At 44.9% G+C, this 27097-nt stretch overlaps 1 protein-coding gene across 2 annotated transcripts in view; it reads right to left on the bottom strand.

Annotated features, from left to right (window-relative positions):
• LOC130110665 (uncharacterized) overlaps positions 1-26811 on the bottom strand; it is a 38866-nt gene extending 12055 nt beyond the window's left edge. For both annotated transcript variants that reach the window (XM_056277833.1, XM_056277834.1), the window contains exons 1-4: positions 26466-26811; positions 17719-18022; positions 2518-2726; positions 1850-1954 (exon numbers count right to left, since the gene is read on the bottom strand). In XM_056277833.1, the coding sequence (XP_056133808.1) occupies positions 1850-1954; positions 2518-2726; positions 17719-18022; positions 26466-26786 (939 nt within the window). In that variant the 5' untranslated portion in view covers positions 26787-26811. The remainder of the gene's footprint in view (positions 1-1849; positions 1955-2517; positions 2727-17718; positions 18023-26465) is intronic.
• Between the last annotated feature and the right edge of the window lie 286 nt (positions 26812-27097).

The following is a 27097-nucleotide window of genomic DNA, read 5'->3' as shown; positions in this document are numbered from 1 at the left end:
CCTACTGAGTATGGATGGACAGACGATGAAGGCAAGCTGGCCATTTACTGGATGCGCTCCCCACCTGCACCAGATGTGGTCTTGGAAATGCTAACATGCAAGTGTGTGCATTCATGCAAAATGCCAAGCTGCATGTGCCTGTCAAATGGACTTCCATGCACAGACAGGTGCAGGTTACAGACCTGCAGTAACCAAAAACAGCAGGATGGTCCAGAACTGGACTTTGAACTTGGGGAGTCAGATGATGAGAGAAACGAGCAGTTTGATGAATGACAGTGTGATGATTCTGATGGTATTACTGTGGTAGTAGTCTATTGATGCACAGGATGTTGATTCTGGACTTGGTTACCCAGAGCTTGATAACAATAATGTAACCATATTCACATATACCCATTACCCTACCCATTACCATTACATATACCCACTAATGATATGGGATTACATGTATCATTGACTAAGTATATGTAAATGTCAATGTTGTTTAAAATATTAAAATAGTTCATTACCTCACTATGGTATTCCTTTTTATCATGTATTTTGATTGTGTATTTAAACAAATGTATAGAGACCAGTTTGTGACCTAACTGGCTTTGGTCTAGTTCTCATTTAAGGCTCACAATCACCTCACACAATGAAATAGTATGGGTATATTATACATTTTCTGAATCTTTACAGTCCTGTGAGTATTCCAGTTTTTGTGTTTTGTGTCCCTGATATTCCTAGATGCCACAGGGCTAAAAGAAAGTATATAGTTTAGGCGAACATTGCAGAAAGATGTGTGTTATTGACGGGTTGAAGAGCTCAAGTGACCTCTATATTTGTGAGAAATATCCACAACAGGGCTAGAATGAAAGCTAAGAAGGTCCCCTTTAAAATGATACCAAAGACAATATTATAGAACATTGAAAAATGTCGTGACCATGAGGCTAAACCAGGATATGCACCAGCGTCTAAAATGCAATTTAGTTTAGCGGGTGGTTAACTTCATGAGCTGATAACTGTGATACAGCTGCCACTCAGGAATGGTTATCATACCAAAATATCATCTACAGACATGGATCCTTTCAAAAATTATAAGTTAGTTTTGCCACCTTGAGTGTACCGAAATATCGTCTGGCCCATGGACTAAAGTACAGAGGAAGGCTTCCTATTAGACAGGATGTTTTTTCCATTCAAATTCTACCTCAGACAGGCTAACTGTAAATTAAATTCTTAATCTGACAAAACAGAAAGATTTTACTTTTCACAGGAAGGTAGTTTATTGGTTGATAATATTCTCTCTCTTTCTCTCTCTCTCTCTCTCTCTCTCTCTCTCTCTCTCTATATATATATTTTTTTACATTTTCCCCCCTTTTTCTCCCAATTGTATCCGGCCAATTACCTCATTCTTCCGAACCGTCCCAATCACTGCTCCACCCCCTCTGCCGATCCAGGGAGGGCTGCAGACTACCACATGGCTCCTCTGATACATGTGGAGTCACCAGCTGCTTCTTTTCACCTGACAGTGAGTTTTGCCAGGGGGACATAGCATGTGGGAGGATCATGCTATTCCCCCCAGTCCCCCCCCCCTGAACAAGTGCCCAGACCGACCAGAGGAGGCGCTAGTGCAGCGACCAGGACGCATAACCACATCCGGCTTCCCACCTGCAGACACGGCCAATTGTGTCTGTAGGGATGTCCGACCAAGCCGGAGGTAACACGGGGATTCAAACCAACAATCCTCGTGTTGGTAGGCAACGGAATAGACCCCTACGCTACCCGGATGCCCACATTTTCTTTAATCAAGTGTTCCTGAATTGTTCATTTTGTCACTGAGGTTTATGACAAATTTACACTAAGCTTTCCCTACCTCTTCTTTCAAGCAGAGTTTTGTCCCAAGTCGAATCCTGTTCAGATGTTCATCGATGACTTGAGAGTCAAACAGCTCCGTCCTCTGTAGCAACTCTAAGATGAACTGAGAAACAAAATGAAACATTGGTGAACAAATACTTTAATGTGCCATTTAACATTCAATATATCAATACAATCCTATGTAAACCAAACATCAGCTCATCCTCCGTAACCACAAGGCATTAAGAGGATGACAACCTCTCCTATGGACCATAACTCAAAACGCCTTTCTTGATCAGAGTCAATGAACTATTTGTTTTGTCTCACAGCCCGCGTGACTCTTGTGTGTTTGTTTTTTCATCTACTTTGACGGGTTTTGAAAAATGTGTTGGTGGACAGACACAAAGGGCAAAGATATTATGAACACTACATATCACTAACACTACATAAAAAATAAAAGAAATTCGCTTATATGCACCCTTTGTGCACTGCCTGTCGACACCTATGTGCTATCGGACTTGAACCTAGTTTTTGGCACTTACTTGCATTGTCACCGCCTGACTAGATTGTTGCTTGTGTTGTATTAACTCTCAGATGTGCGTCGCTCTGGATAAAAGCGTCTGCTAAATTAAATTGTAACATTGTAACACATCAACCCACAAATGATGGATATCTCTTTTCTCTTACCCTGGCTCTCAGTCCAATGATGAGTTGAGAACTCTGCTTGGGACTCATACGGTCAGGAACCATCTCTGTCACCAAAGTGATGAAGTCGGCCAGTTTTCCATACTGGTCTATCTTACGCTGTTCAGCCACCTGCCACATACAAGCTGACATCAGCCATAATGGAGGAACCAAGAGACGCAGGGAGGACAGTGGGAGCTGAGCATCTAAAACTAGATGATGGCGGTAAAATTATTAACACAACATTAACACTGCCAACATATACATATATACATTATAAATGCATTTACTACACCTATTTTTTGCGGGGGGGGTTTGTACTAAATGACAACTGCATATTGTCTGTATGGTCCAGCTGCGATGGCAACGTTGAATTTCCCTCTGGGATAAATAAAGTTCATCTTGTCTTGTAATCACTACAATCATGGTCTTCTATAAAAGGAGCTTTAAAAAGTCAAGCATAAAATACTGGCATCATTGAAGAAAACGTCATTCCCAGGCTGACTTTCACATGCGTGGACTCAAGTGTGTGCCCTGCTGAGGTGTCCTTGGGCAAGACATTATATCCCCTTCCAGCTCCAAGAGCAATTCTTTTATAGTTAATCCTGCACTTTGACCTTCTGGTGTAGGGGAAAAACCTCTTAAAGAGATTTTAAAATTTCTTCAAAATCTCTACATGAGTACAGCCTTACGTTCTCTAAAATTCAGGGGGGAACTTGTATTCCCCTGGTTACTTATTAGATTGTAATGAGCCCTGGGCCTTTCAGTGAAGGGAAGATCAAGATTAATTTGATCTTCTTGGCCAAGTTTGGGCAATTCAGTGGTGGACAGAAGTTCATCAATTTTAATGAGGTCTTCTGGAGATTCCGATGTATATAATTTTGTATGAAACTATTTTAAATGTTTCAATTTCTATAACCAATCCTGGCAGTGGGACCACTGGTATAGCTGCCTTCTTATAAGACACTGATTTGTTCCATTTATGTTATTTTATTGTGTTTACTCTGTGTATTGTCTAGGGTTTGTCTTTTACCTATTTGTCTTCGTCTTTGTTATGGACACTGAGTCTGCAATAAGGGTGAATTGAATTGAACTGAATTGAATTGAATATTGGATTATATGAGACTGAACCCATTTCGGTTTGAATTGCATTAAAGTGGCAAAATGTTCTACAATGCCGCCCACTGATCACATGCGGGACTCCGGTTCCTTTAACTGATATTTAATGCAGTATTTGCATTCTCAAACAGAGCTCCAACACTGTAAAACATCGTAGAACTAAAAGTACAGACAGACGTCCAGGTGGCGTGGCGGTCTATTCCATTGCTTACCCACACGGGGATCGCCCGTTCGAATCCCCGTGTTACCTTCGGCTTGGTCGGGCATCCCTACAGACACAATTGGCCATGTCTGCGGGTGGAAATCTTGCTTCTCTTAGATCTTGCTTCTCTTAGATCGCTTGGTAACATCTTGACCAAGAAACTCTGACAGACCCTGCACTTCATCACAAACCACTGGCGAAAGTTCAGAGGATGAGGCTAACGCACCTGCTAACAGCCATGCTACAACTGCTGCTAAGCGCAAATGAGAGAAGACCTGAAAATATTCAGAGAATTATCTCAAGTTTGGATTTACCTTTAAAGAGACTGACAGCACTAAATCACCAGAGTGTGTCATCTGTTCTGCCGTGCTGTCAAACAAAAGTATGAAGCCATCAAAGCTACAGCGCCACTTGGAGACAACCCATACTCACTTGAAAGAAAAACCCGTGAAATACTTTCAGGCCCGTCTCAAATCTCTCAAAGGCCAACAGACACTGATGAGAGAATCAGCTAAAGTCGGTGAGTTAGCGTTGAAAGCCTCTTATCAAGTTGCTCTTTGGATCGCTCAGAACAAAAAGCCATACACAACTGCAGAGGATTTAATATTGCCTGCAGCCAGTGATATGTGCAAAACAATGTTTGGGAATGATGAGTACGTTAATAAACTGAAAAGCATTCAATTGTCGGACACAACCATTGCTTGCCGCATTGATGACATGGCAACTGATGTGAGGGTGCAACTAGTAGAGAAACTGAGGTTGACAAGAGGCTTTTGCATTATAATTGGCTGAATCCACGGATGTGTCAAACGACGCTCAGCTTTTGGCTGCAGAAGGAATTTTTTTGTGTCGTAAGTGTAAGGTAGTAATGTAAATCCGCCACAGGGTGGCACTGTTACGCTGTATGTTCCCTTGGGAATGCCGCAAATGGCGATGTTTGTCCCTTTTGCAACACCGTACCCCTAAGTCTTGTCCCGGGCAAAAGGCTACGTTGATCACATGTTTTTTTGTTTCTTCTGCCGGAAGGTGAGCAGTGTTACTGGCGGTCTGCATTATCATGAAAATATTGATTTATATCGCACATATTGTCTAACTGTTTATTCTGTGGTGTTAATAGACAAGTTTGCTTATAACCTAGTTAAAGTTTGATGTCGAACATTGTATTTGGCTAGAGAAATGTGACAAAAGGTGTTGGCTAGCCTGTTGAGCATTAGCATGGCGTATAACGCAGGATGCAGTATTATTTGAGCAGATTATCCATGGTTTTTTTGTTTAATTTTATGGGTAATAAGTGCCTTATTTAATCTATAATGGATGACATTTGCTTTGGTTTTGCCGTAAGGTAGCATTTTGATATGAGATGTGTTTATTTGCACATTTGCACTTTTTATTTTAATTTTATTGAGAAAGAAAAATGTTTTTTTGCTTCTTCTGCCGGAAGCTGTGAGTATGATGAGGCCAGCGGCCAGCTGATTGATGAGAGGTGAAGTGTAAGTGAGTGCCAATAAAGTGTCCAGGTCTCAGCCACGATCACAAGCCTCCACCTCCTTCCTTTTCCACGCAAACATCATACTACAACAAACAACGCAGAGTCCCAGGGCGTGTAGGGAGACGACGGCCGAACGCAAAGTACGGGTTACATCATGGTGCCGTGACCCGGATCGTGGTGCTTCGAGATCCAAGGAGATACAGAGACTCGCGTCCTCGCCTTTGCTGCTGCTGCATTGAACTGCGTTACCTTCAGTGACTGGACAGTGTGGTGGACTGAACTACTGTCATCGGCGCTGCAGCATTGGCAAGATACTCACCTCTTCAAATATCCTTTAAAGACTGTTGAAAGCTTGCTATATCCATTTGAGGACTTTTTATGATATTTCGATAAACTTAACTGTTATTTGAGTTGTGTAAAAGTGTGCTATGTGAGATCCTGCTATAGGAACACTGTGTTTAACATTATGCTGATATATATATCATTCATAATTTTTTGGTTTTGGTTAAGAGTTGTGTATTGACCATCTGATTTTGACTCAAGTTTAATGTGAGTTTTGAGTTGATAGTGATTATTGTTTTTTGATATATTTACTGGGAAAAAAAGGGGAGATTTTGCATACACGGCTAAACTTATTCTGTGAACACAGTGAATCATTAATAGTCATCTGTTTTGACACCAACAGTTACACCAGTCATAGTGATTTAGAAAAAAATACACTGCTCAAAAAAATAAAGGGAACACATAAGCAATGCAATGTAGCTCCAAGTCAATCACACTTTTGAGATATCAACCTGTCCAGTTAGGAAGCAACACTGATTTGTGAATCAATTTCACCTTTTGGTAAATTGTCTAATTTCCACCAGGTGGAAATTAGACAATTTGCAAGACAACCCTTATAACAGGAATGGATTTGCAGGTGGTGGCCACAGACCATTTGCCTGTCCTCATCTTTTCTGGCCGATCTTTGGTTAGTTTTTCATTTTGCTAGTGCCCGCACCACTAGAGGTGGCATGAGGCGGTATCTGCAACCTACAGAAGTTGCTCAGGTAGTGCAGCTCATCCAGGATGGCACATCAATGCGTGCTGTGGCAAGAAGATTTGATGTGTCTCCCAGCACAGTGTCCAGAGCATGGAGGAGGTACCAGGAGACAGGCCAGTACACCAGGAGACGTGGAGGGGGCCGCAGGAGGACAACAACCCCGCAGCAGGACCGCTATCTGGTCCTTTGTGCAAGGAGGAACAGGAGGAGCACTGCCGGAGCCCTACAAAACGACCTTCAACAGGCCACTAATGTGCAGGTTTCTGCTCAAACAGTGAGAAACAGAATGCATGAGGATGGTATGAGGGCCCGACGTCCACAATTGGGGCCTGTGCTCACAGCCCAACACCGTGCAGCCCGATTGACCTTTGCCAGAGAACATCTTGGTTGGCAGATTCGCAATTGGCGCCCTGTGCTCTTCACAGATGAGAGCAGGTTCACACTGAACACGTGACAGACGTGAGAGAGTCTGGAGACGCTGTGGAGAACGTTCTGCTGCCTGCAACATCCTCCAGCATGACCGGTTTGGCGGTGGGTCAGTGATGGTCTGGGGAGGCATATCCTTGGACGGCCGCACAGACCTCTACGTGCTAGCCAGAGGTACCATGACTGCCATTAGGTACCGGGATGAGATCCTCAGACCCATTGTCAGACCATATGCTGGTGCAGTGGGCCCTGGGTTCCTGCTCATGCATGACAATGCTCATCCTCATGTGGCCAGAGTGTGTCAGCAGTTCCTGTATGTTGAGGGCATTGATGCTATGGACTGGCCTGCACGTTCCCCAGACCTGAATCCAATCGAGCACCTCTGGGACATCATGTCTCGTACCATCCGCCAACGCGATGTCGCACCACAGACTGTCCAGGAGTTGACCGATGCCCTGATCCAGGTCTGGGAGGAGATCCCTCAGGAGACCATCCGTCGTCTCATCAGGAGCATGCCCAGACGTTGTAGGGAGTGCATACAGGCACGTGGAGGCCACACACACTACTGAGCCTCATTTTGAATCGTCTTGAGGAATTTCCACAGAAGTTGGATCAGCCTATGTTCTCATTTTCCACTTTGATTTTGAGTATGATTCTGAATCCAGACCTTAATGGGCTAATGATTTTGATTTCCATTGATCATTCTTAGGTTATTTTGCTCTAAACACATTCCTCTGTCTAATAAATAAAGATTTTCAGCTGAAATATTTCATTCATCGAGGTCTATATTATGTTTTTAGGTGTTCCCTTTATTTTTTTGAGCAGTATATATCAAAATGTTCAGTGACTATGCAGATTATCAGTCAAAGCAAGAAGGTGCCTCTGCTGCCACACTGGGTTCCCAACTGCCCCCGATGCCCACAGCCAGCCACAACTGTGACACTCCAGCCCAGACACAACCACACCTTTCAAGCAAGGGTGTAACAACCACCAGTGCTGCAAATCAACAGCAATCAGCGAGGCCAAAGCTTAACAACTACTTCACTAGCCCCACCACCACCCAACAGCTGATCCTCCCTCAAGACCACCACAGCAGTCAGCAGCCCCCATACCCAGGACTAAGTGCACCACTCACTCCACCACCCCCAATACTGTCACCTTACCCTATTCACTACTCCACTCCAGCTCATGCACCCACCTTGCCAGCCTCTAGAGCTCCAATGCAAGCACCCTCACTATGTTTTGACAGCAGCCCAGCTGCCAAACCAATCCACCGAAACAGCAGGCCAGACTACAGCCTGCCCAGTGCATTCCTTCCAGCTGTACAGATATTAGTGGAACCTAATCCCCCGGCCCAAGCCAGTGTGAACCAGCACACACACCCTTTGCCCATTCACAGCCTCTCGTGCCCCACCTCCACGGAAATGCAAACTGTACAGCGGCCGACCATGACTCACCCAGACACCCCTCCTTACCAAAGCCCTGCTGCCGAGCCTAAACCCCAGGTCTACACTGGTCCTGCATATAATCCCCCTGTGCCCCAGGCCCTCATGCCAAGCTTTCAAATGCCACCAATGATGAACATTATGAGCTACCCCTCTTCTACTGGCCAGACCCTTCAAAGTTTGCAGCATGGATCAATCCCCCAGCTGCATATGTCACAGCCTGCTGCCCTCTACCCCCAAGAGGTGACCACCCCACTAGCAGTGCAACATGTAGCCCCTAACCACACAGCCCCTGCCTCAGACCCTCGAGCTGTCATGTACCACAACACCCTCCACCATACCCATCCACCACCCCGCACATGCACCCACGTCCATATGAGCCCCCAATGAATGCTGCCGTCAGAGCTGCAGCCAACACAACCCTTCCACCAGCTGCATATGGTGGGTTCATGCAAACTCATCAGGTAAAAAATGTCCAAATCTTCACTGGCAATCCAGACAGCAAAATACTTGTAGAAGACTGGGTTCGTGATATGCAGTACCTTCTGGAGGCAATCGAGCTCCCCACACACCTCCGCTTTTCGACTGTTGTGCGACACCTGAGCGGTGAGGCCAGGAAGCTAGTCCTGAACCTACCCCCCCACGACCAGACTCCAGAGAAGGTGTATGAGGAGCTCAGGGCTGAATACAGCGACACACAAGGCTCACTTGATCCACTAGCCGACTTCTATGAGCGCAGCCAGAGGTCCGGAGAGTCTGCCTGCTCTTATGCTATTGCTCTGGAGGCAACACTGAGAGCGGTAGAGGAAAGTCAGAGAGGGGGCAGGCAATTTCCTGATCGTGATAGTAAACTCACTCGACAGTTTCTAAGAGGGCTTATGGATGAGATGGTGTGTGCAAGGATCGCACCAATGAAGCCCAGGCTTTTGAGTTTCCGGGAGCTGCAAGCAGAGCTTAGAAACCTTGCAAAAGAGACTCAGAAGTTCCAGTCACAACACAAGACAAAGAAAGCGCTCACCCAGGTGCAGGTCACATCAGAATGTGATACCAATATGAGGTCAGAGAGGTCAAAACACACTTCAGAGTGGACAGAGCTTAAAGATATGGTCAAGAAATTAGCTCTTAGCCAAGAAGAACAGATGACCAAGTTGGCTCACCTTGAGTTGAGAATTGCTGCACCTACCCCTGCACCCCCACTAAGGCCCCAACCATCTCCCAGAACAGTTACTCAGGGCTCCAGTGTTGTTTGCTACCGGTGTGGGGAGCAAGGGCATATAGCCCGAGTATGTCGAGCGGTGCTCCCAGATCCCAGTCCGCCCTGGACTCACTGACCCCAGCCTGCGACCTCTGCGGAGAGCACCACGCCCCACTCAACGCAGCATTTAAACGCCTAGAGCCTGTGGTAACTGGGGCAACCATGGGCAAGCAGCAAGACCCCCCACTGCAGGTGAGCGATACTGATGATGGAGTAGAGGACATTCCTATTGTGGGTCCCAGGAATGAGGGTGAGGTGGAAGTCAATGGATTAAAGTGCAGGGCTCTTATCGATTCCGGCTCTCAGGTAACCAGTATTACTCACGGATACTGGTGCAACCACCCTGACCTCCATGGACAGAAACTACGGCCCTCTAAAATACCCATAGCAGGTGCAGCAGGTCAGGATGTGCCTTACTCTGGTGTCCTGCGCATTAAGTTGAAAGTGCTGGGGAAAGAGTTCCAGAGTGTGCCGGCTTTTGTTGTCCCTGACTCCGAGTATCGCTCCTCCGCCCCACTGCTTGTGGGAACTAATGTCGTCCGTGCCGCCAGGAGGCACCTCCAAGCAACCTATGGGGAGCAATATCTTCAGCGGGTGAAGGAAAGCCATCCAGAGTGGTACACAGCTTTACTGGAAACTGGCGACACTGAATATACAGGAGCAGACGACATGGTGGGCCCTGCTGTGTACACTGGTCGTAAAATACGCATCCCGGGAGGGAGAGATGGACTTAATGTGCAAAATCAAAGCTGGCCCACAAAGAAAGACATACACAGCGCTAATTGAAGGCCACGCCTCCATTCGGCTTCCCCAGGACTTTATGGTCGCCAAAGTTCTTGCAGATGTGAAGAAAGGCTGTGCTCCTGTCAGAGTGATGAACCTGTCCCAACAAACTGTCACAATCAAACCACACACACAGCTGGCCAGCGCCTTCCTGGTGGACAGTGTTGTGGATTTTTCAGCCACGGAACAGGGTTGTCATCAAAATGAGGAGAACAAAGAGACATACCTGTGTCTGAACCAAGTTGTGAGCAGTGGTGGGGTGGACATAAGTGAAGCAGCAGTGGAGAATGAGCACCAGCGTGCCCTCCTAAAAGAGCTTGTAGAGAGGAATATGGGGGTGTTCTCACAGCACTCAATGGACTATGGCCACACAAAAACAGTGCAGCACGAAATCCCCCTGGTCGACTCAAAGCCCTTTCGACTCCCGTACCGCAAGATTCCCCCTTCACAGTGGCAGGATGTGAGGAAGTTGCTGACAGAAATGGAAACAGCAGGGGTTATCAGGCCTAGTAAGAGTCCATATGCTTCGCCAGTAGTGATTGTTACCAAGAAAGACGGATCACTAAGATTATGCATCAATTACCGAAGGCTTAACGCCTGCAGCACAAGAGATGCATTTCCACTGCCCAGAATAGAGGAGGCCCTGGAGGCTCTGGGTCAAGCAAAGTATTTCTCAACACTTGATCTCACATCTGGATACTGGCAGGTAGAGGTGGCGGAGCAGGACAAACACAAAACAGCATTCAGTACTCCCATGGGGCTGTTTGAAGCCAACAGAATGCCTTTCGGCCTTCAAAACGCTCCGTCCACCTTCCAGAGACTCATGACCTGCTGCTTTGGCGATCTGAACTCCACCCATCTCCTGATCTACCTTGATGATCTGATCATATTCTCTAAAACCTTTGATGAGCATCTGGAGAGGCTGCAGCTTGTGTTCGATCGACTGAAGGAGCATGGCTTGAAGTTGAAGCCTTCCAAATGTCAGCTTGTGAGAAAGGAGGTGCACTACTTGGGTCACCTGGTGTCTGCGGAGGGCATCAGGACAGGCCCAGAGAAGATCAGCAGAGTCATGGACTGGGCGAGGCCCACGAATCGTAAAGAGGTGCTTCAGTTCCTGGGATTCACCGGATATTACAGGCGGTTTGTGTGCAGTTACTCCACCTTAGCCGCGCCCCTGTACCGCCTTACTGCTGGTGACCCTAGAAAGAAACGGAGAGGGGGGAAGAAGAGGTTAGTGCCTGACCCGCCCTTTGTCTGGACTGATGAGTGTGAGGAGGCTTTTCAGTCACTGAGAGAAAGATTGACAACTGCTCCAGTGTTAGGCTATCCAGACTACAGCCTACCCTTTCTGCTCCAGACTGACGCCTCGGGGGAGGGGCTTGGTGCTGTATTAGCCCAAGTTCAGGACGGAGTCGAGAGAGTCATAGCTTATGGCAGCAGAGGCTTGAGCCCAGCAGAGACGAGGTATCCTGCACACAAACTAGAGTTCCTCGCTCTGAAATGGGCAGTGACCGACAAGTTCTATGACCATCTACATGGGCGCAAGTTCTCAGTCCAGACAGACAATAACCCCCTCAAGTATGTCATGTTGTCTGCAAAATTGGATGCTACAGGTCAGCGGTGGGTGTCTCGGCTGTCAGCATTTGATTTTGATGTGCAGTATCGAAAAGGACAGAATAATGCAAACGCTGATGCCCTCTCCCGGCTGTCTAACCAGGAGGTCACCCAAGTCCTGCAAACCTGCCCTCAGCTTGTATCAGCCAAAGTACAAAGCTGTGTAGAGGAACAATCTCCCCAACAACTGGAAAGCTCTGCTTCAGAGGGATCTGAGCATCAAGAACCTCTGTCACACACGCTCGGTGAATCCTATCAAGATGTGGGGATGGACTCTCTACCTGCATTGACAAAACAGGAAATTCGTGCAGGGCAAAAAGAGGATGCTGTAATCGGTCCCGTTTTGCACTTTAAAAGTGTGAACCAAAAACCGAGCCGCAGCAAGAGGATTGGTGGTGGCAGGCAGGTTTGCCTTCTCTTAAAAGAGTGGCGGAGGTTATTAGTAAGGGATGGAATAATGTATCGTCAGGTCCAAGACTGTCAAAGGAGAGTAGTAGAGCAGCTGGTACTACCAGAGAGATTTCACACATCCGTCAAGACTGCACTTCATGATGACTCAGGGCATTTACGGTTTGAGAGAACGCTGCAGATGATAAGGGAGAGATTTTACTGGCCTAAGATGTTCCAGGAAATCAAGGCTTGGTGTGAGCAGTGTGAAAGGTGCTGCCTCAGAAAGACTCCAACTGCAAGCCTCAGGGCTCCCCTGGTCAGTATTCACAGCAGCGCTCCTATGGAACTTGTGTGTGTAGACTTTCTGACTCTGGAGAGATCAAAGGGAGGCATAGAAAATGTGCTTATTGTCACTGACCACTTCTCCCGGTACGCCCAGGCCTATCCCACTAAAGACCAAAAAGCCTGTACAGTGACGAAGGTACTGTGGAAGAACTTTTTCTGTTGGTTTGGATTCCCAGCAAAACTACATGCAGACCAGGGGCGTAATTTTGAAAGTGCTGTGGTGAAAGAGCTGTGTAAGTGTACTGGTGTCACTAAGACACACACAACCCCCTATCACCCCCAGGGTAACGGCACCACCGAAAGGTTCAACCGGACTCTCATGGACATGCTGGGGACACTAGAGCCTCACCTGAAACCCCGCTGGCATGAGTATGTGGATGCAATGACACATGCGTATAACTGCACCAAACATGACTCTACTGGGTACACACCGTATTATCTAATGTTTGGTAGACATCCACGACTCCCAGTCGACCTGATTTTTGGGCTTTCTACCACCAAAGAGCCATGTGAGTATAGTGAATATGTCCAGACCCTGCATGACTGTCTGTCGGAAGCTTATACTCAGGCTAACCAGGCCTCACGACATGCAAAAGAGCAGCAGAAAAGGTGCTATGATCAAAAGGCAAAGAGTCAAGGTTTCAGCCCAGGGGACAGAGTCTTGGTCAAAATATGTCATGTGGAGGGACGGCAGAAACTGGGAGACAGATGGGAGTCACGCCCATACATTGTGGTGAAGAAACAACCCAGTATACCTGTGTATGTGGTCCGAACAGAGAATGGTGAAAAAGAGAGAGTGGTTCACCGCAACCTTCTTACACAGTGTATGTTTCTTCCGGTGGAGCGGGCTGGTGCAGCAACAAGTGCAGGAGTTGAGTCTGACATGGGGGACTGGGAGGTGGATGGCATGGAGGTAATGGGGGAGGAAGCCGAAAAAGTGAGTCAAGGGGGGGAAGAGGACATAAATGTCAGTGACACCAACGCACTTGATGGCCCCAGCCTGAGGAGGAACCCAAAGAGAACTCGACGTCCCCCAAAGAAACTGTCTTACGAGTCACAGGTGGTGAGATCAAAAGAGGAACAGCAGAAGATAGAGAGGGGCTGGACATTGTGGCAGAGGGCCATAGCAGAGAGAGTAGCAAGGCACGTATAATCCACGAAAAAAACAAAACAAGTTTTATTAATGGTTTATTTACTTTGATTGCATTTACACATCTACATTTCATATGCAACTCATGGTATTAATACGTCACTTTCAGTGTGATCTGTTTTAATGTTTATGCTCATAAGTTTTATTTGTTTTGTTTTATTTGGTCTGATGGCTGGGACGCCATCAATTAAAGAAGGGGTAGATGTAAGGTAGTAATGTAAATCCGCCACAGGGTGGCACTGTTACGCTGTATGTTCCCCTGGGAATGCCGCAAATGGCGATGTTTGTCCCTTTTGCAACACCGTACCCCTAAGTCTTGTCCCGGGCAAAAGGCTACGTTGATCACATGTTTTTTTGTTTCTTCTGCCGGAAGGTGAGCAGTGTTACTGGCGGTCTGCATTATCATAAAAATATTGATTTATATCGCACATATTGTCTAACTGTTTATTCTGTGGTGTTAATAGACAAGTTTGTTTATAACCTAGTTAAAGTTTGATGTCGAACATTGTATTTGGCAAGAGAAATGTGACAAAAGGTGTTGGCTAGCCTGTTGAGCATTAGCATGGCATATAACGCAGGATGCAGTATTATTTGAGCAGATTATCCATGGTTTTTTTGTTTAATTTTATGGGTAATAAGTGCCTTATTTAATTTATAATGGATGACATTTGCTTTGGTTTTGCCGTAAGGTAGCATTTTGATATGAGATGTGTTTATTTGCACATTTGCACTTTTTATTTTAATTTTATTGAGAAAGAAAAATGTTTTTTTGTTTCTTCTGCCGGAAGCTGTGAGTATGATGAGGCCAGCGGCCAGCTGATTGATGAGAGGTGAAGTGTAAGCGAGTGCCAATAAAGTGTCCAGGTCTCAGCCACGATCACAAGCCTCCGCCTCCTTCCTTTTCCACGCAAACATCATACTACAACAAACACAACGCAGAGTCCCAGGGCGTGTAGGGAGACGACGGCCGAACGCAAAGTGCGGGTTACATAAGCATCTGCCTGAACGCACAAGTTCTGAAATTTTCAAAATGATCGATGGTTTTTTTTTTCTTCAGAGAAAATGACATACCCTGGGCAACGTGTTGCGATGTGCACTGATGGTGCAAGAGCCATGGCTGGTTTAAAAAGTGGACAAATAGCGCTTGACAAAGGTGTGGCTCCCCAAGTGACGTCGACAGCGTTGAATGCTACATAGGGAGTCTCTTGTTGCCAAAGAAATTAGTGCTGAATTGTCAGACATCATGAACTCTGTTGTGAAAGTTGTCAATGTTGTCAACAAGAGTGCTTTGCAAATGCGTCTCTTTTCTTCTCTCTGTGCTGCTGCGGGAGAAGAACACACTGCGCTACTTTACCATTCTGGAGTTCGATGGCTTTCGCGTGGAGCAGTGCTGTCACACGTGTTCGAGTTACGTACGTCTATTTGGGAGTTTTTACTTTGCCAAAACTGCGCAGAGCTGGCTGCAAATTTCAGTGATGATGTCTGGGTTACTAAACTTGCCCATCTTGCAGATATTTACGCTGAGCTGAGAAGACTCAACAGTTCTTTGCAAGGCCACAATACACATGCCATCCAGCTGTATGACAAAATGGAAGGCTTTCTGAAAAAATCAAAAGATGGAGGGAGCAAGTCAGGAAGGGCACTTTTCCCATGTTTTCATCAGTGGATGAATTGGGAGATTCTGCAGTGCTCTCACCTCACGTAACATGCACAATTGTTGCACACTTGGAGGCACTCGAGGGTCAATATGGGAAATACTTTTCTGAGGCTGACTCCTGGCACAGGGACAAGACATGGATACAGTTTCCAGTCAAAGATAATGCAGCAGATGGCTCAAACTTGACAGTGACAGAGGAGGATCAGCTCATCCACTGACAGTACATACAGAAACATGTATGAGACAAGACCACTCATCTAGTTCTGGATCTCTTGCTAGAAAGACTTCCCACAATTGACAGCAAACGCAACGAGGAGCCTTTTACCTTTTGCAACGACATATCTTTGCGAGAGTGGATTTTCCTCCCTTACCTACCTGAAAAGCAAGTACAGGTCAAGACTGCAGCCTGAGGCTGATATGGCACTCTGCCTGACAACCTCCATCTGCCCTAGAATAGACAAGCTGTGTGCCACTCACCAGGGTCAGACCTCTCACCAAGTTAGGAGCTGTGCCATCCACACATAAAGTTAAGTTTACTGCTTCATTGTCCCTCCCCCATTAAAATTGTGAAATTGTAAATGTAAAAAATGTCACTATAGAATTAAAACATGTTCTATAAAGTACCCTAGTTATAATGTATATAGTTCTGTTTACATATACATATGTGTATGGGAGTATATAGGTATATGGATGAGTGTGTGTGTGTGTGTGTGTGTATATGTGTGTGTATATATATATATATATATATATATATATATATATATATAATTTGTTTTTTATCTTCTACTTACTCAGTTCATTTCTGTACAAGTAATGTAAGTCAATGTGCATTCTTGATTTTCCTAAATAAAAAAGAATTACAAAAAAACATGCTCTATAAATATATGAATGTCAATAATTATTATTTTAATGGCATAGCTTTGTATACACCATTACACAGTACTTTTATACATGGCACTATACGGCGCCCTACACATTATTGTTGGCACGGTTTAATAAGCAACACAATTTTATACGATATGTAATAGGGGGTCCCTCCACCTTGTCTATCAGCCAAGGCGTCCTTGGCCTGAAAAACATTGAAGACCTCTGGATTAGAGTATTAGAAAACCTGCTAGGCTGTATTCCATTTTCTGGCTGCGAGAACTGCAATATGACAATATATATCATGTGACGATAAAAAACCATCTATAGCTTCATATTATGCTGTATCATTTATTTTGTTGTGTCGCAAATCACACTCTTCACGGCAATACTTTTCATCTTTTTGAGTCTGTCTGTCTTTTGCGTGGATTACATTAATAAATTACTCTTATTGGCTTTTCACTCGCAAAGCTTTTATTGCACTTACAGTAACGTAACTCGTGAAGTTGTGATCAACTCTCCAGCACTGTCTGTCTGTCTCTCCTCTCCACTGAGCACTGTGTGGAGGGGCTGAGCCCCAACCTCAGTGAAGCAGAGGAGAGACAAACTAACGCAACCATAAATGACGGAAAAACACAGTAGACTGTTTATTTCTGTTGTTTTCCCGATTAATGTGCATTAGTTTCATTTCAGCTCAGTGTGGGAGTTTCTACTGCATTTTGCTGTTATTTATAGTGGCACTATTCTCCTCTGCTCTCTATGGTTCAGTGAAAGCGGGGCTGCCCCTCCACGGGGGGGGAGGGGTGGTATGGACCAGAAACTATTTATTCATTGTATTTACAGAAAACGTTTAACATCGCAATGTGTATCGTTATGGGGTATGAAATGACCTATATCAGGATATGAGATCTTGGTCATATTGCACATCCCTACCCGGCCACCATCTGATGTCGCGACGCGCTGCTTGGCGGCAAGAAAAAAAGTCTATTTCACTGCTGCTCCAGAGATGCAGAAACAATCACAAACAACTGCAGGTGTTATTCGTGTGCTATAGCTGTCGCAGATAGTCAGAGATAAGTTCGAAAATCAGCAAATTTTCCCTTTAACTTGGGGATTGCCTGTGTTGCAAAAAAGTAAGAGATACTGATCGTAAGTGAAGTTCTACACAACAGTGTACTACGCTCATAAATTGGCTGATGGTTTTGATTTAAATAAAACATGAAAATTCTTGCGTCTCTGCCCCAGCTTCTACACTAATTTCAAAACTGACCAACAATCAACACTGGGTCAAAAATTTGTTTTGGTGAGGATGCACATTCATGAGTTTATTTGGAGAAGTCACTAGTTTCGTGTGGGTCTGTTCTTGGCTGATGGGATTTGTTGTTTTGTATGCTATCAGGTCAATGAAATCACATTTGCTCACCTTGCTTCCACGGTGAGCTTGCAGCAGTATGTCCATCCACGGTGTACTTATCCGCAATACTATGAAACTGCGACACAACTGTGGAGCAGTTTTCAAAATAATCATGCTGTAGGGTTGAGCAGGACCAGATGGGGTCAGGATTATGTAGGGCAGGCTGCTGGGGTGGTAGCGGGATCGAACAGCTGAACGGCTGTGTTGGTGCCAAAGGCCTGGTTTCGGTCAGCTCCTCCGTTGACTGTGCGGTACAGTGGTTGTCCAGACTGTGGTCCTCTGTGGTTATAATTGGTGTGCCATCATCTGACCTCTATCAGGGTAATAGAGGAAAATGTTACTATGAAGATAACCAACCTACATTAAATTCAAATTTATTGTCATTGCAGCACAGTGCACGAGTACAACGACAGGTAAGCTCCCAAGAGTGTAATGCAAAAAAACATGCAAAACTTCTTAGAGAAAAGTAAGCAATAAGAAGTAAACGTTAACAGGGTGTTATGTGCAAATTTCCAGAGGAGTGCAAATCTAAATAGTACATAATGTAAGCAATATCCACTGGCATTTGAAAAAGTGGAGCATGAGACAGTATATTGGTGAATTTAACTGAAGTTAATACTATAGCGTTACTTTTGATTATAAGACCATATAAAACTATGTTAATCAGTTCCTTATACGTGTATAGACGGTGTTTATATTTGAAATGACAAAGGATAACTAGCAAGGCAAAGCAAATTTATTTATGTAGCACATTTCAGCAACAAGGCAATTCAAAATTATTTACATAAAACATGAAAAGCATTAAGAAAAGCAACTTAAGGCAATAAAGGCTATTTAAAAACAAATAGAGTAAAAGTTACAGTGTAGTGTAAAATGAAAATCAAAAGCTTCAAGTTTTATTTAATAAAAGGCAGCAGCAAAGAGGTGTCTTCAGCCTAGATTTAAAAGAACTGAGTTGTAGCAGACCTGCAGTTTTCTGGGAGTTTGTTCTAGATATGTGGTGCATAAAAAGGAGTCTCGTGGATAAAAGTAGAGCCTCTTATACAAGGACAGAAAATTTCAGTCATCCAGGTTTTGAAAAGCACAAGAAGAGTAAAGAGCACATGAACATAGTGCAAACTATTGATAATGGGTGCAGCCAGGACCAGAAATCCACTCACCCTCTTGACATGTGGCAGGACAAACTGCATGAAGAACAGCATCAAGCACTGTGTAATATTTTTCTGTTGGCCTTTCACAAAGCAAAACATGCACACCCAATGCGTTCATATGAGGAGAATATTGCACTTTTCAAGCGGCTTGGAGTTAATGTCGGTGGATATCATTCACGAGAAGGGGGGAAACCCACATCATGAAGGGTATTGCACAGACAATCTGTGTAGAATTGAGTGAAAAATTGAAGGCAGCTGAATTTTGGGGTGTGCTCTTTGATGGAGCAGAAGACATAACACAAGTGGAGCAGGAAATTGTGTACATTGTGTCTGTGTCTAGCTACGGAGCGTTTACTTCAGATTTCCTTGGATTAATTAATTTGGGTGTGAACTGAGTGGCACAGGACATAGTGAACGGACTGGAGCAGCTCTTCCATACTTGTGGTTTAGGGGATCAGTGGAAGACGAAGTTGGTCTCGGTGTGTACAGACGGAGCAGCAGTCAACGTTGGAATTCACAATGGGGTCATTCCCAAATTGCGTCAGATGGTGGCGATTGGGGAGTCCCTTGTGTATATTCTGTGGACTGCTCACACCCTCAAGAACTGCACAAAGCCAGCTGATCGCATGGTACCATACTGTGAGACTTTTAATCGCTCCATTGTCAAGTTGCTGAGCTTTTATTTACAGAGAGGGGGCGCAAAAAGAACAGAACAACTAAAGAAGCTATTTGATGAGAATGGCATTGCTTTTGTGAAACTAGTAAAATTTCACAACATCAGATGGTCTGCATGGAGGCAAGAGACTGTTGAAAATGTGTAGGCTATTACCTGCCATTCAAGTGGCAAGTGATGACAGTGACCTAAAACATATCTGCACAGAGCATTTTCAGTGTTTCCTAGCCAACATGCTTGACACTGGAAACATTTTACAGTTCACCTCGCTCAGGTTCCAGCAAGATAAATTGACTATTGGTGAATGCAAGGTGAGCTCATGGTAGCTGCTGGACAGCTGACACTATTGCTTGACAGTGAAGGCAAGTACAGGAAAGAGACTGTTTCAAATGCTGATGCTGACAGGGACAAGGCTGATGTATTGAGAGGTCTAATTCAAGAGTTTGAAAGCAGATATGAATCCTTTAAGTCATGTGATCATTTTTAATTTCTGATCCTTCAACTTGACCTCAAGAAATGCAAGACCGCCACAGTTTTGGCAACACAACACTTACTAACATCCTCCAGAAATATGAGGCCAGCTTGTCTCTTGACAGAGACTCCGCTGTAACACTCCTAGCAGTATTTGTTTGGTGAGCATAGGGCCGGCCCATCGGCATTCGTTTAACCAAGTGAGTAGTTGAAAACACTGTGCGTATACTGAATGCGCTTTCAATAATGAGCTGTGGGGCATGATCATGTTGGCCCCATGCTGAGAGCAGCCATTAAAAAAAAATAATAGAATGAATGACATACGTCAAGACATTTAGTAAACGTCATTCCGGTATCACCATGGCTATGCAGCTACATGCAACACTATAGGGGGCAACAGGTTAAATACACTTGCTATGCTATCAATTGAAAATGAATTCATTCATGGATTGGTGGACTTTGACTGAAAATTTATTGACAAGCTTGCCCAGATGAAAGATCATCGTGCATCTTTTCTTTTCAAGCAGTGAACGTCACTGGTGAGTCTATTTTGCATTATTACAAGGCGTGTTATTTTGGCTATAGGTTAAAGCCTGGAAAGCAATAGGTTTCACTGCTCTGAAATGTTTCTTTGGATGTGTTATTACAGTTGCAGACCACAATGATCATATACTGCTTCACAGGGATTAAATTGGTCTGGGGCTATCTGAGGCTCAGCACTACCACATAGCCACTCAAACATCATCAGGCAGGGCGTCTGGGTGGCGTGGCAGTCTATTCCATTGCCTGCCAACACAGGGCTCACCGGTTCAAATCCCTGTGTTACCTCCGGCTTGGTTGGGTGTCCCTGCAGACACAATTGGCCATATTTGCAGGTGGGAAGCCGGATGTGGTATGCGTCCTGGTCACCACACTAGCGCCTCCTCTGGTTGGTCAGGGTGCCTGTTCAGGGGGGAGGGGGAGCTGGGGGGAATAGTGTGAGCCTCCCACATGCTATGTCCCCCTGGCGAAACTCCTCACTGTCAGGTGAAAAGAAGCAGCTGGCGACTCCACATGTATTGGAGGAGGCGTGTGGTAGTCTGCAGCCTTCCCTGAATCGGCAGAGGGGGTGGAGCAGCGACCGGGACAGCTCGGAAGAGTGGGGTAATTGGCCAGATACAATTAGGGAGAAAGGGGGGGGGGAATCCCCCCCCCCAAATGACATTGGGTCATCGCTTTCAGTCAACAGCGAGCTGACAGTCGTATCCACGGGCTTCCACGCCTGACTCGTGCTGGACCCGGCAAAGGCACACAACTGGAGAAAATGTCTGGTCAGTGTATCCAGTAACGCCGGTGTTGTCATCATGAGTTTATTAACCGGTGGGAACATTTCCTCACCATGGCATGAGTGACAATATACCACACAGGTCGTCTGATCTTACCATTAAACAATGCCGCCTTTGTCAATATTGATATTTTAGCAAACTGCCGCAAACTTAATTAACTACAAACCAGCGACCGTGGTCATTCATTATCAAGTTTTTTTTTTTTTTAAATCAAGGCAAAATCATCATATCCTCAGATAGCCAATTAACTTATTTTAGCTAGCTAGGTTTGGCAGTAACATCAGTAGCAAGGGGCATTTTGCTAGACTTTATTTTATGACTCTAAATTGATACAGTGAAAACTATGCTACTGTTGGGCAAAGGAGAATGAGAGGGGGAGGTATGACCAGAGGCAGCGGGAAAGGAGGAAGGGTAAGAGTGTGGAGGTGAGAGTTGGAAATTTGAATGTTGGCACTGTGACTGGTAAAGGGAGAGAGCTGGCTGATATGATGGAGAGAAGGAAGGTAGATATACTGTGTGCAAGAGACCAGGTGGAAGTTGAGTAAGGCCAGGAACATCAGAGGTGGGTTCAGACTCTTATACCATGGTGCAGATGGGAGGAGAAATGGGGTAGGGGTAATTCTGAAGGAAGATTATGTCAAGAGTGTGTTGGAGGTGAAGAGAGTGTCAGACAGAGTGATGAGTATGAAGCTGGAAATCGAAGATATGATGATGAATGTTATCAGCGCATATGCCCCACAAGTTGGGTATGGGATGGAAGAGAAAGAAGAATTCTGGAATGATCAGAGAAGGCTGAATCATTTCATCTGGTTACAGCATTTATTGACAGATATGTTTCATCACTCAACTAAGTGACATCTTCAGTCTAAACTGACTGCAGGTATCTCCACCCATATAAACAATACAGTTGCATAACAACCAAAACCAACAACCAGTTTCATATGCAAATATGGGTGTGACCATTAACTAGAGTTTCAATGGCCATGTGTACCATTCACATTGGATTAGGGAATGTTGCAAACACAGCATTGTAAGATGGCGACAGATGCCGTTATGCATCTGCTGCCATCTTACAATGCTGTGACAGGATCCCAAGAGAGGAAGTATGGTATTGTATGAAGAAGTTGGGAGTGGCAGAGAGATATGTAGGAGTGGTGCAGGATATGTATGAGGGCAGTGTGACAGTGGTGAGGTGTGTGGTTGGAATGATGGATGGGTTCAAGGTGGAGGTGGGATTACATCAAGGATCAGCTCTGAGCCCTTTCTTGTTTGCAATGGTGATGGACAGGTTGATGGATGAGGTCAGGCAGGAGTTTCTGTGGACTATGATGTTCGCAGATGACATTGTGATCTGTAGCAAAAGTAGGGTGCAGGTTGAGGAGAGCCTGGAGAGGTGGAGGTATGCACCGGAGAGAAGAGGAATGAAAGTCAGAAGGAGCAAGACAGGAATACATATGCCTGAACGAGAGGGGGGACAGTGGAATGGTGAGAATGCAAGAAGTACAGGTGAGGGAGGTGGATGAGTTTAAATACTTGGGGTGCATAATGGGCGTAATGAGGAGTGTGCAAGAGAGATGAAGAAGGGAGTGCAGGCAGGGTGGAGGGGTGGAGAAGAGTGTCAGGAGTGATTTGCAACAGAAGGATACCAGCAAGAGTTAAAGGGAATATTTACAAGATGGTTGTGAGACCAGCTACACTATATGTACAAAAGTATTGGGACACACCTCTTAATCACTGAATTCAGGTGTTTCATTCAGACCCATTGCCACAGGTGTATAAAAGCAAGCAGCCAGCCATGCAGTCAGCATTTACAAACATTTGCAAAAGAATAGGTCGTTCTGAAGAGCTCAGTGAGTTCAAGCGTGGCACTGTCATAGGATGCCACCTTTGCAATAAGTCAGTTCGTGAAATTTCTTCCCTGCTATATATTCCACAGTCAACTGTAAGTGGTATTATTGAAAAGTGGAAGCGTTTAGGAAGAACAGGAACTCAGCCACGAAGTGGCAGACCACATAAAGTCACACAGCGGGGTCAACGAGTGCTGAGGCGCATAGTGCGTAAAAGTCGCCAACACTTTGTTGGCTCAATAAACTGCAGAGTTACAAACTTCCAGTGCGCCGGGAGCTTCATGAAATAGGTTTCCATGGCCGAGCAGCTGCATGCAAGCCTTACATCACCAAGCATAATGCCAAGTGTCGGATGGAGTGGTGTAATGCATGCTGCCACTGGAGCAGTAGAAACGTGTTCTGTGGAATGATGAATCATGCTTCTCTGTCTGGCAGTCTGATGGACGAGTCTGGGTTTGGTAGATGCCAGGAAAACGTTACCTGCCTGACTGCATTGTGCTAACTGTACAGTTTGGTGGAGGAGGGATAATGGTATGGGGTTATTTTTCAGGGGTTGAGCTAGGCCCCTTAGTTCCAGTCAAGGGAAGTCATAATGCTTCAGCATGCCAAGACATTTTGGACAATTACATGCTTCCAACTTTGTGGGAACAGTTTGGGGAGGGCCTTTTTCTTTTCCAGCATGACTGTGCCCCAGTGCACAAAGCAAGGTCCATTAAGACATGGTTGGGTGAGTTTGGTGTGGAAGAACTTGACTGGCCCGAACAGACCGCTGACCTCAACCCCACTGAACACCTTTGGGATGAACTAGAATGGAGATTGCAAGCCAGGTCTTCTCATCTGACATCAGTACCTGACCTCACAAATGCTCTTCTGGATGAATGGGCAAAAATTCCACACTCCAAAATCTTGTGGAAAACCTTCCCAGAAGAGCGGAAGCTGTTATAGCTGCAAAGGGGGGACAAACTCCATATTAATGCCAGTGGATTTAGAATGGGATGTCATGAAAGCTCCTGTAGGTGTAATGGCCAGATGTCCCAATACTTTTGTCCATATGGTGTATGTTGTATCGTTTGGAGACAGTGGCACTGATGAAAAAACGGGGTGGAGCTGGAGGTGGCAGAGTTGAAGATGCTAAGATTTTCTTTGGGAGTGAAGGACAGGATACAAACGCACACAAAACAAACACAGATCCAATTTTCATCCTTCAAAAAAGAGCCGTAAGAATTGTAAACAAAACCACTTACAGAGAGCCTACAAACCCACTCTCTTTATCAAACTGAAAGCACTAAAATTTAAGGATTTGGTTGACCAAACAGTGTCCAAAAGTTGTACCAAATGAGGGAAAGTAAACACAATCTCAGAGGAATATGTATATTCAAAAAACAGTTAGGACAAATGCAAACTTCACTGTGTAACCATCAAAGGAGTTAATCTATGGAACAACTGTAAAAAAGAAATGAAGATGTGTACATCAATAAGTAAGTTTAAACAATTCTTTAAACATTACATACTGAACAGATATAGGATGGATTAACAAAGAGGTGGACTGGAATAACATGTCATGATACATGACGTGTAAGGTGCCTTGTTTGACTTGTGCTGTTTTGTTTATTTTGATGCATTGGTCTTACTTTTCTTTTCTTTTTTCACTTTTGTTTTGTTTTGAAAGTTTTGTTTTGGTTTGATTTGACTGATAATGTATAAGAAAGGGGTAGGACCAGAAAAGTTTTTTTTTTTACTTCATCCTATGCCCCTTTCGAACATGGACCCGTTATTGCTTGTGTTGTTACAGAGTCTGCAAAATGTGTTCACTGTTATTTCCATTTGTTCTTGTATTCCTGCCTATATATTTTATTTTGTCATTTTAACATGTTCGAAATAAAATCAATATCAATAATCCATATCAATATCAAAGGATTAGGAACGAGTATATCAGAGGGACAGCTCAGGTTGGATGGTTTGGAGACAAAGCAAGAGAGGCAAGATTGAGATGGTTTGGACATGTGTGGAGGAGAGATGCTGGGTATATTGGGAGAAGGATGCTGAATATGGAGCTGCCAGGGAAGAGGAAAAGAGGAAGGCCAAAGAGGAGGTTTATGGATGTAGTGAGGGAAGACATGCAGGCGCTGGTGTGACAGAGGAAGATGCAGAGGACAGGAAGAGATGGAAGCGGATGATCCGTTGTGGGGATCCCTAACAGGAGCAGCCGAACATAGTAGTAGTAGATTCTGCTTAAATAATGATTCGATTTTACAAAATGATACCAATGAAAGATAGTTTGCGGTAGGTTCCCTCCAATTTTTAGTAGCTAAGTCATGGAAAGGTTTGGAAATTTGAAAAGGTGTTGGCAGCCTGTGTATATTTGTAAACTGTACTTAATACCAATTTAATGTAACTGTTAAATAGACTTCTGTTCATATTACTTTGTATTATTATTCTCTTCTTTAGTGGTAACAACGCCACTGAAGCACAGGAGAGAGGGCACTTAGGGAGTTTATTGTCATCGGTAGTTTCGCACACTGCCAACAGTGTCTGGAATGACTGTGGTTAGTTAGCGTTATAGGGTTCAGAGCAGAGGGTTGTCTCACCTGGTTATATGTATTTACAACTTGTAAGACGATATTAGATTTTGTTGTCTATGCGCACACACGTGCACCCATGGCAAAAACCAGAGCCCCCCCCCCCCACACACACACACACAAACACACACACACAACAAATCCCTATTTAACCCCTGCTGCTTGATAACTTTGGCTTTGTAATGATGCTGTATGACAAGGTGATATACCACCTGGGTGTGATTAATGATGACGTCACTCCCTGTAACTCCTGCGCCGTGTTACGTTAATGTCTGCGTTTGTGAGTTCACTCCTCGATGAGGTGCGTTTGTGTTTGGATTCATTGAGCAAGTTAGGTTTACGTATAGTTTCAGTGACGAGTCGAGTGCTACCCCCCATGCAGGGGTTATAGTGCCCCGCCAGGCTTCGCGTGCCACTGGGAATGCTGTCTCGCCGCGTACACGCGATAGGCAAGACGGGTCGACCCTTCACCAACTGTGCGTGGAGGTGTTGTGTGTTACTGAACTAATATTGTGGTTGTTAAATCAAAAGTTTGCGAGAGAAATCAAATAAAACGTAATTTCCCAACAACAAAATTATGGCTAGTGAGAATGCTGAGTGACGAGTAAAGTTTGGAAAACCGCTAGTCAAGCTATATTAAAGTGGACACCTACAGTGCATTAAATAGTATTTTTCTGCAACACAGCAGAGGAGAAACGACGCGTCCTCACCTCGTGTAAACGGCTCTCTGTCCCCCGGTGTTTGACGAAGTCGTGCAGCCAGGACAGCGTGACGTAGTATTCGGGGACCCTGGTGGCCCGGGGTCCGAGGGGCCCCTTCATCGCGTTCAATCTCGTCTTCAGTCGCACGAATTTATCTCTCATCCCCTTCCATTTCTTCATGCACTCCACCGGCTCCCTGCCCAACGTTTGGCCGATCTCCTTCCACGTATTCATGGCGGCCTCTGCGTTTTTATAGCTTTGCGAGGCGGGGTCGTACAGGTTGGTGTAGCGGCGGGCCTCCTCTGCCAACTGTTTCCCGAAAAGATCCATGTCTTCTTTTCCCCCCTGTTTGGCGTCAACGCGAACCCGAGCAAAGATGGTCAAACAACGTGGTCGTGTGTCGACACGGGAACCCGCGGCGTGTCGTTATTTTCAAAATAAAAGTCCCATTGATTTTTTTTTAATGCAAAAAATGTACACACGTTTGGGAATAAATACAAAATGAAGGATGGGAATAAATCAACAATGATGGAAATAATGGTGCAATACAATTGCATGAACATAATAGAATAATGAAAAATAAGACGGACTAAATAATATTTTACAAACAAATCAAAAAGCACAAAAAAGAAAAATAGAGT

Source organism: Lampris incognitus, chromosome 3 (assembly GCF_029633865.1).
Source record: "Lampris incognitus isolate fLamInc1 chromosome 3, fLamInc1.hap2, whole genome shotgun sequence".
Classification (NCBI taxonomy): Eukaryota; Metazoa; Chordata; class Actinopteri; order Lampriformes; family Lampridae; genus Lampris; species Lampris incognitus.
Note: the sequence above shows the minus strand (reverse complement) of the source record. Positions and strands in the feature narration are given on the sequence as shown.